At 38.3% G+C, this 12,500-nt stretch overlaps 1 protein-coding gene across 1 annotated transcript; it reads left to right on the forward strand.

Moving 5' to 3' along the window:
- Window positions 1-2,309: 2,309 nt before the first annotated feature.
- Window positions 2,310-11,844, forward strand: LOC134176900 (cilia- and flagella-associated protein 91-like). Its single transcript, XM_062643579.1, has 20 exons — window positions 2,310-2,407; window positions 2,486-2,562; window positions 2,885-3,042; window positions 3,102-3,191; window positions 3,579-3,722; window positions 5,024-5,118; window positions 5,184-5,250; window positions 5,608-5,718; window positions 5,809-5,904; window positions 6,944-7,005; window positions 7,071-7,162; window positions 7,952-8,042; window positions 9,229-9,277; window positions 9,333-9,445; window positions 9,916-10,089; window positions 10,166-10,356; window positions 10,675-10,842; window positions 11,151-11,234; window positions 11,291-11,447; window positions 11,513-11,844. The coding sequence occupies exons 1-20, from the start codon at window positions 2,335-2,337 to the stop codon at window positions 11,698-11,700; spliced, it is 2,280 nt and encodes a 759-aa protein (XP_062499563.1). The 5' UTR covers window positions 2,310-2,334; the 3' UTR covers window positions 11,701-11,844.
- Window positions 11,845-12,500: the final 656 nt, after the last annotated feature.

A 12,500-nucleotide genomic window follows, 5' to 3' on the forward strand; every position in this document is an offset into this window, starting at 1 on the left:
ATTTATGTATGTGGCCCTCCCGCACTCAAACTCTGACCCGAAGGCCCCGAATGTTGCCAATCTCCAACTGCACACTCTAACCAATTGAGCCACTTTTTCCTTTCTCTTTTGTTACAAGGGCCCTTAGGGCCCAGGTTACCGCAGTACTTGCTACTTGTTACAATCTACCACTATTCACATGTACAGTCACTATATGTACTTTAGTCACTTCAAACTTCAAACTTCAAACTTGCTGCTGGGACAGAACTGGGAGAGAGGCAATTGTATGTTAGTTCCTTGCCCAAGGGAACTTATGTATGTGGCCCTCCCGCACTTGAACTCTGACCCAAAGGTCCCTGATGTTGCCAATCTCCAACTGCACACTCTAACCAATTGAGCCACACATATATACATACAGACAGACAGAGACAGATCGACAGACAGACAGACAGACAGATCAACAGACAGACTGACAGACAGACAGACAGACAGACAAGCAAACTGACAACAGCCACCTTTAATTAAACATTACAGCCTCACTCTGATGTACGTGCTTCAAACATTACAACCTCACTCTGATGTACGTGCCACATGGGTTGTAATAAACATTCAACATCCAGTGTGGTCACGTGTGCAACAAATGGCAAAAAACTTGACGACAGTCTGTAGGTAATAACAATTGATCAATGTATATAAATTTATATAGATACGCTTATACAAGCCAGCGCAGCTCAATCAGCATCAACACTAAATCTCAATTTAACTACAATCAACACAATTAGCTTCATCACTTTCTCACAATAAATCACAAACACTATATGATCCCTTCTCGTTGTCAACAGTCCTGATACACAGTCCACCCTCACTCCTCAACTACAACCCTCTCCTTTGACCATTTTCTTAGCAATTTCAAACGGTAGTTTGACTCCTTTCATCAGGAATGTCGTAATGGGAAGACAAGTGGCTGTACAGCAAGCCTCAAACGGTGAGATGAAAACATAGAGGAAGCCGGCAAGAAAGCCGATCGGCCAGAGTAAGAGAAGGATAAAAAACCAGAGAATGACAAAAAGCCAGCCACAACCAGAGACAGCCATTCGACACGTCGATCAATTAAGCTTGAAACAAATGCGGAAACTCAACAGAATACGCTCTGCATTTTACTCCACGTGTTAAAGCATGTATATTCTCAATGATGTTTGGAAGTAAAAGATAACCAAATATTTATTGTTTATTTATATTTTATGATTTATTAATTATTTATTATTTATTTTTATCTGTATAGTATGTAAATTATTTAATTAATTATTTACTGTTTATTTTATTATTATTTATTTATAAATATTTGTTTATTAGTTATTTATCATGTATTATTTATTATTTATCTATTTTATTATTTATTTTATTATTTATAAATATTCGTTTATTAGTTATTTATTATGTATTATTTATTATTTATTTATTTTATTATTTATTTTATTTATTTATAAATATCTGTTTATTAGTTATTTATCATGTATTATTTATTATTTATTTATTTTATTATTTATTTTATTTATTTATAAATATCTGTTTATTAGTTATTTATTATGTATTATTTATTATTTATTTATTTTATTATTTATTTTATTATTATTTTATAAATATTTGTTTACTAGTTATTTTTATGTATTATGTACTATTTATTTTATTATTTATTTTATTATTATTTATTTATAAATATTTGTTTACTAGTTATTTATTATGTATTATTCATTATTTATTTATTCTAAAGTAAACAAATTTGTGAGTGATACAACATTAGCTAGACAATCAATGTCTAGTTCATGTTACACAAAACATGTGCACAACCTAGATTCAAATATGCCAACCACGAGATAGATTCTACTAATATAAAACATTTTTAACATCAACAAGTGTGCTACTATTACCACAAGATTTTATAACATAAAATACTAAATAAATTTCTAGTTATAAAAACATTATTGTCTGTGGTGTCCTGTAACTGCGCAATGCAATCGGAACTCCGAGGCTGTCCGTTTTTGCCAAGTTTTGTACGAATTTCTTGCTGTTTCATACAAACATAATTCTTACTAACGTTTCGTATGCATTGTCAATTAAATCTTGCGTAACAAAACGTCATTTCTAGTTTACAATAATTGTCCGCAGATAAAATAAAACGTAGCCTAATAATATTAACAATACGATTTACTATTATTCATATTTACATCGCAATATTCATCAGCTCACCTGCTTTGTAGATAATTGAGGAACAATGGATCTTATACGGGCTTTTGTTAAAGCACGTGATTTGTCCACATAGTAATACATCCGGGGTCTCGTAAACACAGCAACACCATGACGACGTCGGTCACGAAAACCGTGCAGAAGCCTCGTGTTCAAACAGTAAGGAAGCACGATTACTTATACGGTTAGTTTTACGTAAATTTTCTTTCATGCGGACAAGCTATGCGATTGTTTTGTAATTTTTTTGATTATTTTTATTCAGACGCCGACTACACACTTTCCAGTGCGCGAGATCATGCCAGAGACACGTTTAAAGCCCATACGGGCATGGAGTCTGTTGTAAGTTGCTCGAAAATGTGATCGAAGTGATTTGGGGTGACGTCACGTGTTTGATCACGTGATACTAACTTGAATGATCAGCATGTTCTCTTTGTAAATTTATATTACCCTATACTAAGTTGGAGTTTGATATCAATTGTGACTTTGATTTAGTTGACATGTGGCATACCATGACTGTTGCCATAGAAACACTACATGAAAACGTCTATGCAACGACAATATAGAAAAATATTTAAATTATGACTAGACAACAATGTTTGGAATTTATATGTTAAAAAGAGTGTGTTGTGTTTTGTGCTAATGTTGGTGTTGTTTGGGACAGAAACGAGTGCCAAATTTCACTACAATGTTCAGCGACTTACGTCACTATCCGCGGCAATCATTTCAACTGGATCGAACGGATCCCGTCCCGCCATGGGTGAACAGGGGGTGGAGAGGATTTCAGGACCAGTTGAAATCAACAATGGAGAGATATACAAAGTGATGATTACGGATTAGGATAAGAGAGTTGAATGGTTACGGGTGTTGTTGGTTTGTAGGTTTAACTATGCACCGGATGTTGTCCTTCCGCCTCAGAAATATGAGGATCCGCAAGTGTCTGGTGTGAACAGATATAAATATTTTCGGAGGTGAGGCTTGACGAGTGTTTCAAGGGTACATGTAGGATGTGAGGTTGGGTTGCTGTACTGGATTGAACAATGTTGGAGGAATGCATCTCACAATACACTAGACTATTGTATTGGAGGGATGCATCTCACAATACATTAGACTATTGTATTGGAGGGATGCATCTCACAATACATTAGGCTATTGTACTGGCAGGATGCATCTCACAATACACTAGACTATTGTATTGGATGAATGCATCTCACAATACACTAGACTATTGTATTGGAGGGATGCATCTCTATATACACTAGACTATTGTATTGGAGGGATGCATCTCACAATACATTAGACATCATTTTGCAGAGATGCATTTTATGTTTAAATTTTTCTTGTTTTTGTGTGTATAGACCAATAATTCCGTTTCTTCAGCAACTGCCTCCATCAGTCGTATTGCAGCAACCTCCACCAGTTTCAGCTGACTTTGTTCCCATGCCAGAAACGCATAGAGCTGAGCCACGGACGAGAACTGTTGGTGTTCAAACTATGTATCGGTGAGGTGACTTGATTATTTTGATAGACAGTAAACAGACAGACAGACAGACAGACAGACAGACATTTGTTTTATTTCATTTTAGTTTACACGAGTTTCAATTTTAGCTTAGTTTAGTTGATGAACACTACTACAGTATTTCCCGCCCAATTATCCGGTTGGGGCAACCAATTATCCGACTCAGCCAATCAATTATCTGATTGGGGCAACCAATTATCCGACTCATGGTTTCAATTATGAGCAGTGTAGATATATGGAAGCGCTGGTTAGAGGAATAATAGCGCGTACTGACGGGTGTTGTCGCCGTACTGCTGCACCAGTAAAGTCTACAGTCTAGGTAGCTCTAAACTCTCCAGGTCGATCGCTGGCGATTGTGAATTTGTTTCACTCAGAATTGGATGAGGGCGTGAAGCTGAGAGTGTTGGTGGTGCAGTGGTCTTTTCTCTCAAGTTAATGAGACTGATGCGAAAAGAAAGACATCAGAGCTGTTCAGTTACGGCGCGCTGCAGCTGGATCCTCACATTCACATGTGTAGTAGCTTTATTGTCATAGCGTTTCCCACGATGCTATCAATCTGCATCAGAGAGAGTTTTGACTGAGACCCAAAGCACTGAACAACTAACCAGCGATGCAAGGTGAGAGTTTCATTCGCGAAGTGTACAGCTTGCCAGAGCAACATCGAATAATTGGTTGCCCCAATTGGATAATTGATTGGCTGAGTCGGATAATTGGTTGCCCCAACCGGATAATTGGTTGTCTGAAGCGGATAATTGGTTGCCCCAACCGGATATTTGGTTGTCTGAGTCGGATAATTGCTTGCCCCAACTGGATAATTGGGCGGAAAATACTGTAGTAGTTGGACAGTACAGAGTACCCTGCATTGCAAAATGTATCATAGATAAAAGTTCAAATATATGTGATTGACAGACAGACAGACAGACAGACAGACAGACAGACAGACAGACAGACAGACAGACAGACAGACGGATGGACAGACAGGTAGACAGATGGACATACATACATACATACATACAAACAGATGGACATACATACATACAGACAGACGGACGGATGGACGAACGGATGAACAGGTAGACAGATGGGCATACATACATACATGCATACATACATACAGATGGACATACAGACAGACAGACAGACAGACAGACGGATGGACAGATGGATGGACGGACAGACAGGTAGACAGATGGACATACATACATACATACATACAAACGGATGGACAGACAGACAGACAGACAGACAGATAGACATAGACTATTTGATGGTATTTATGTTTAGTGAGAATGAAACCCAGACTGATCCCTACAGTCCGGAGTACGTCATACGTCCCGGATCACAACCGGAACTGCTGACACTTGCCACTCTCTCATACGGTACGACAATGTCATCACGTTCATAACAGAAATTTTGAGTGATACGGTGGGATTGTGCAATGCAGGTCACGGTCTTCCTGCAGGATTGGCAGAGGTTGAGATGATAGAACGTGCAAGAGCCAAGAGAGCATGGTAACATTGAAGCAAAATTACATCCAGACTTATGGACATTCATCTGTTGATTGACCTGTTTATGTGTTTGTTTGTCTGTTTATTTGTTTATTTGTCTGTCTGTTTGTTTGTTTGTTTGTCTGTTTGTCTGTTTGTCTGTCTGTCTGTTTGTATGTCTGTCTGTTTGTATATTTGTTTGTCTGTTTGTCTGTGTGTCTGTCTGTTTGTATGTCTGTTTGTCTGTTTGTCTGTGTGTCTGTCTGTTTGTCTGTTTGTTTGTCTGTTTGTCTGTTTGTCTGCCTGTTTGTCTGTTAGTCTGTTTATTTGTTTATTTATTTCCGTCTTTGTCTAGACAGCTATAATCAGTTTAATTACTAGGGAAGCAACTCTGCCTCCACTGGATGACGCCGATATGCACGAGAAGAGACGACGTATGATGGATGAACAGGAAACGAGAGAATGGGCATTCAGAGAGGAAGAGATTGAGAGGTTTGTAAGGCAACATTCTGTGTAGCATAACACAGTTAGTGTTCATGCTAGGATCAACAGTATTTATTGTGTGGACGTTTTATGCTTTAGAATTCAGGAGGCGAGACTCAAGCTGCTGGAACATATGTTGTCTGAGAGGGAGAAGGAGCACGATCAACTTAATACGAAAAGACTTGAACATTTATGGTGCGTTGTGGATTTATTTCTGCGTTGAAATTTGTGTTGAAAGATGCCCTCCAATACAATAGTCTGATGTATTGTGAAATGCATCCCTCCAATACAATAGTCTAATGTTTTTTGTAATCTGTCTAATGTACAGTACCGGCAATAAGTAAGCTGACAGCGATACGATACGATACGATACGATACGATACGATACGATACGATACGATACGATACGATACCATACGATACGATACCATACGATACGATACGATACGATAGGATATCATACGATACCATAAAAGATACCATGTAAGATAGGATAAGATAAAGATGATACCATACAATTAAGATAAGATACCATCCATAGGATATACGATACGCAATATGATATATGATACAATTAAGATAAGATACCAGATGGTACGATATATGATACGCAATACGATAGGATACGATAGGATACGATAGGATACGATAGGATACGATACGATACGATACCATACGATACGATACGATACGCATACGATAAAAATGTTAGGTTACTTATTGCCGGTACTGTAGTACAACAGCCGAAACGTCGGCAGCACCTTGCTGTTTAAATATACGTTGGAATCAAAGAACTTTGCTGAAATTTGATCATGCTAACAGAGAACCTCTCACTGAAATAGTCTAATGTATTGTGAGATGTATCTCTCCAATACAATAGTCTAGTGTATTGTGAGATGCATCCCTCGAATACAATTGTCTGATGTATTGTGAGATGCATCCCTTCAATACAATTGTCTAGTGTATTGTGAGATGCATCCCTCCAATACAATAGTCTGGTGTATTGTGGGATGCATTCCTCCAATACAATAGTCTGGTGTATTGTGAGATTCATCCCTCCAATACTATAGTCTAGTGTATTGTGAGATTCATCCCTCCAATACTATAGTCTAGTGTATTGTGAGATGCATCCCTCCAATACAATAGTCTGGTGTATTATGAGATGCATCTCTCAAATACAACACTAACATCACTCATACAACGATGACTATGCAAACGTTTTGTTTCTACGTAGGCATCAGAAGCAGCAGAATAAGGAATTACGAGTCAAGAAAATCAGAACAAAGCACATACAAGGTATTCTATTGATTATTTTAACGTGTTTCTTGTATGCACTGCATTTAATCATCTGCTACTCAAAGCTCTTCGCAAACTTACAAAGCAACGAGAGAATGTTGAAGGGAAACTGCAGCGTCGGGATGTCATTAACGATTATGCAAACTTTGCTTCCCAGGTGATCTTTAACATATTGCATTATTGACATGAAGAAACAGACAGAGGATTTATTATGAACTCTATTGAATAGATAATGATTGCAGTTTAATTATTTTATTTTAGCCAGACAGACAAACAGACAGCTGGATGGACAGACAGACAGATGGACGGACAGACAGACAGACAGAGAAATGGACAGACAAATGGACAGACAAATGGACCGACAGACGAATGGACAGACAGACAGGTGGACAGACAGATGGACATACATACATACATACAGACATACGAATGGACGGATGGACAGACAAACAGACAGACAAACAGACAGACAGATAGACAGATGGATGGACAGGCAGACAGACATACAGACATACGAATGGACAGATGGACAGACAGACAGACAGACAAACAGACAGACAAACAGACAGATAAGCGGATGGATGGACAGACAGACAGACAGATAGACGGACAGATGGACAGACAGACAGACATACAGACATATGAATAGACAGATGGACAGACAGACAGACGGACGGATGGACTGACAGATGGCTGGACGGATGGACAGACAGACAGACAGACAGACAAGCAGACAGACAGGTGGACGGACAGACGGATAGTTGCAACATCATGTTGCTTTGAATTTCTTTATTATGTCATTGTGTGAGATGAAATCTTTCATTTATCTTTCTTCATAAATTTTCTAACGGAGATCATATCTAATCATTCTATCTTGACAAACACAGCGAAGCAGCAAGGGATTGGCAATAGCAAGTTGTCTTTACTGTATGATGTGTGTGTGTAGACATATGCACCACTAACTCGGATTGGAGTGTTCATGGATCGAAACTCAGAGCAGTACACCGTACGTAGTCGTCTCCTGTCTACATATGATGGTACGTTGGTATCAATAACAGACAATGGAGATATATGCTCATATGATACATTGTTGTACATTTGTTTTAATAAATGAGTACATTTGTCTGTCTGTCTGTTTGTCTGTAAATGTGTTTGTCCATTTGTTGGCGTGTGACAGCTTGTTTATCTGTAAGTGTGTTTGTCCATGTTTGAGTGTGTCTGTTTGTTTGTCTGTAAATGTGTTTGTCCATTTGTGGGTGTGTTTGTCTATTGTATGTATATGTGTTTGTCCATGTTTTGAGGGGGTTTGTCCATTTGTGGATCTGTTTGTCTGTAAGTGTGTTTGTCCATGTTTAGGTGTGTCTGTTTGTTTGTCTGTAACTGTGTTGGTCTACTTGTGGGTGTGGGTGTTTGTTATCTGTAAATGTGTTTGTCCATTTGTTGGTGTGTGACAGCTTGTTTGTCTGTAAGTGTGTTTGTCCATTTTGTGGATATGTTAGTTTGTAAATATGTTTGTCCATGTTTGGGTGTGTCTGTTTGTTTATTTGTTTATTTGTTTGTAAATGTGTTTGTTTATTTGTGGGTGTGTTTGTCTATTGTATGTAAATGTGTTTGTCTATTGGGTGTGTTTGTCCATTAGTTTTGAGGGGGTTTGTCCATATGTGGATCTGTGTGTCTGTAAATGTGTTTGTCCATGTTTAAGTGTGCTTGTTTGTTTGTCTGTAACTGTGTTTGTCTATTTGTGGGTGTGTCTGTCTGTTTGTCTGTAATGTGTTGGTCTACTTGTGGGTGTGTCTGTCTGTTGTCTGTAAGTGTGTTTGTCTATTTGTGGATCTGTTTGTCTGTAAGTGTGTTTGTCCATGTTTGGGTGTGTCTGTTTGTTTGTCTGTAAATGTGTTTGTCCTTTTGTAAGTGTGTTTGTCTGTTTGTCTGTAAATATGTTTGTCCATTTGTAGGTGTTTCTGTCTGTTTATCAGTAAATATGTTTGTCCATGCTTGGGTGTGCTGCCTGTTTGTCTGGAAATGCGTTTGTCCATTTGTGGGGTCTGTCTGTTTGTCTATCTGTCTGTACACATGTTTGTTCACTCTAACTTTTTTATTTCTTCATCTCACTGTTGTACACGTGTCTATCTATTTTCCTAGTCTTGCTTGTTGGCAGTGTGTTTGTATGTGTGTTTGTCCGACTGTCGGTTGTTCGGTAATTTTGCTGTTTATATCAATAAGGTTTGTTAGAACTGGAGGCATCGCTACCGGATTTTATCGCAAATCCACGGTAGATGTGACTTTTTATTGTGTTTTATGTTGATTGGACGATTGTGATTGTGTAGAGTGAAGTGTCCTATTCGTGGTCCTGCAGTAGGTGGTATTGCCAAGAGGAAAGAACGACGATCACGACAACTAGATGAAGTAGATGAGACGATAAGAATTAGGAAGGCAAAAGGTATTTCGTAAGGCTTAATGTTTGTTTGTGTGTCTGTCTGTTTTGTGTTTGTTTGTTTGTCTGCCTGTCTGTGTATTTTTCTGTGTGCCTTTTTGTCTGTCTGTCTGTTTTAGTCTGTCTGTCTGTCTGTCTGTTTTAGTCTGTCTGTCTGTCTGTCCGACTGTCTGTCCGTTTGTCTGTCTGTCTGTCTGTTTCAGTCTGTCTGTCTGTCTGTCCGTCTGTCTGTTTGTCTGTCCATCCGTCTGTCTGTCTGTCCTTCTGTCTGTCTATTTTTCTATGTGCCTTTTTGTCTGTCTGTCTGTTTCAGTGTGTCTGTCTGTCTGTCTGTTTTAGTCTGTCTGTCTGTCTGTCTGTCTGTCTGTCTGTCTGTCCGTCCGTCTGTCTGTCTATTTTTCTGTGTGCCCTTTTTGTCTGTCTGTCTGTCTGTTTGTTTGTTTGTTTATCTTACTTTAAATTTGTCTTTTTCTTAGCTGCGGAATCTCCTAAACCTCTTCGTCTCTTGGAGAAAGTTGAGAAACCAATTCCACGTCCTGCCACTCCCACACAACCGGTTCCATCAATCCAACAGGAAGAGGAAGAACTAGCGGTCATTCTACTGCAGCAACTCATAAGAGGAAGAGCCGTACAGAACAAGATGTTTGAAGGCAAGCAACAACAGCAACGCATGAACAAGTAACCAAACAAGTAATCAATTGGGTATGCTCTTGCTCATACTTGTAGGTAAAGAACGACGGCTGGAGCTGATTCGTGAGCTTCGTAGCACTCACGCTCTCCAGGCAGCTGGTCAGAAGGAGAAGGAAGAGATGAGGAGGATGACGTTGGCAGCACAGGATGCGAAGACTCTTGAGAAGACTAAGGAGGCCGCAGTTGAGAAGGTGATACAGGACATGACAGGAGGGCAGGTGGGACAGGTAAGAGATGTGGTAGCTATAAGCTTCTGTGAGATGCATCCCTCCAATACAATAGTCTAGTGTATTGTGAGATGCATCCCTCCAATACAATAGTCTAGTGTATTGTGAGATGCATTCCTCCAATACAATAGTCTAGTGTACTGTGAGATGCATCCCTCCAATACAATAGTCTAGTGTATTGTGAGATACATCCCTCCAATACAATAGTCTAATGTATTGTGAGATGCATCCCTTCAATACAATAGTCTAATGTATTGTGAGATGCATCCCTCCTATGCGTGCGTATACACACAATTACTCAGTCTTGAACTATTTTAGCTGTTGGATTACCTCAGTAAGGAACTTATCCTGCTGCAAGAAGAAAGAAGGATTGCAGCGTTTGTCAAGCTTGCTGAGAGAGAAAGGAGACTACGAGAAGCAGAGGAGAGTGGATTAAGGCAAGTAGAAGAACGAAAGAGGAGAGAGGAAGACGAGATATTCAGACAAGTAAGAGATGCACACGTGATGAAAAGCAGACTGACAGACAGACGACAGACAGACAGACAGGCAGACGGACGGATGGACGGACGGACATACAGACATGCATACAGACAGACAGACAGACAGACAGACAGACAGACAGACAGACAGACAGGCGGACAAACAGATGGATGGACAAATGGACGGACGGACAGACAGACACAGAAAGATGGACAAACAGACAGACAAACAGAGAGACAGACAGACAGACAGATGGACAGACAAACAAACAACAAACATACAGACATTCAATTCTCACTTCTATTTGCCACCAGTTGGTGAAGATCCATCAAACAACAGTGGACACGTACCTCGAAGATCTCATACTCAATTCGGCTGACAAGACAGCCGACGAACAAGTCAGTCAACTACCCACAATTCCATCTCACCCTCTAACCCACAAATCTTTGTCTAGGCACGCGAAGAGATCAGAAAGAAGGCCGAGACTATCAACCGAGTCGCACACGATCTGGAACACCAACGAACAAAACTACAGTCAGAAGAGATGGTCTCTCAACTCGTACACACATTCCTCCTGCCAGAAGTTGAGAAACAAACCACAAGAGAAAGATGTACGCTCACGATTTCACAACAAACTCGAAAAAATAAACAAAATTTTTTGCTCTTTTTCTTTCAGTAAAGCATGAGCAGCGCAAGCATATAGTTGCAGCCCACAAGATTATCCATAAAAAGGGCGAAGAAGTCATCGGTGCTTATCAAGTCCCACGGCCGCCGTCGCGAGCTACATCGGTCACTCTGTCATCGAGTACTTCGTCGGTCGCCCAGACAGGAACTCTCCACGAAAGGGAGGTGAAACCGCAATAGAAACTCGGTGTTTTAGAGTAGGATTAGAGGGTTAGTGTTGCTGGTTGGAAGGAAATCTTAGATGATGACGTAGCGGCTGTATTGTCACACACGCTCGTAGTGACGACTATGAATGACACAAAATATGTTTTTAGTATTACATGATGGGGTGTGTCTGATTTGTGACAAATGCCCGGATGTTTACTTTACTGGTTGAATCCAATGGAAAGTCATTTATCCAGCAATTGTTTTTATTTTTAATTAATTATTAAGCAATTGATTAGGGTGGGGTGCCTGTATATATGTGTGGCATCTGTTTGCATATCTCTTTTGTAGAGATGGTTGTTGTCATAGCAACCAAATATTTTATTGTTTATTATTTATTAGTTATGTGTTAGTATTTATTATTTATTTATTTGTTGTTTATTTATTTATTATTTATTATTAATTAATTATTAATTAATTAATTATTTATTGTTTATTTTTAATTAATTAACTTTTATTTATTTATTTATTTAGTATTTATTATTATTTATTATTAATTAATAATTAATTAATTATTTATTGTTTATTCTTAATTAATTACCTTTTATTTATTTATTATTTATTATTAATTAATAATTAATTAATTAATTATTTATTGTTTATTCTTAATTAATTAACTTTTATTTATTTATTTACTTATTATTAATTATTAATTAATTATTTATTTATTGTTTATTTTTAATTAATTAACTTTATTTATTTACTATTAATTAATTTTAATATAACAACTTTGATATCAATGGCTTTAACAACATTAATATTATTTATTGATTTTT

The sequence above is a fragment of the Corticium candelabrum genome, chromosome 3, assembly GCF_963422355.1.
Source record: "Corticium candelabrum chromosome 3, ooCorCand1.1, whole genome shotgun sequence".
NCBI lineage: Eukaryota > Metazoa > Porifera > Homoscleromorpha > Homosclerophorida > Plakinidae > Corticium > Corticium candelabrum.

Excerpts from the sequence above, each read along its gene's own strand:
- LOC134176900 (XM_062643579.1), top strand. The coding sequence starts at position 2,335 with ATGACGACGTCGGTCACGAAAACCGTGCAGAAGCCTCGTGTTCAAACA. Across the intron at positions 8,043-9,228 it reads TCTCCTGTCTACATATGATG|GTTTGTTAGAACTGGAGGCA; the intron begins GTACGTTGGTAT and ends TATATCAATAAG. Across the intron at positions 11,235-11,290 it reads ACAAGACAGCCGACGAACAA|GCACGCGAAGAGATCAGAAA; the intron begins GTCAGTCAACTA and ends ATCTTTGTCTAG.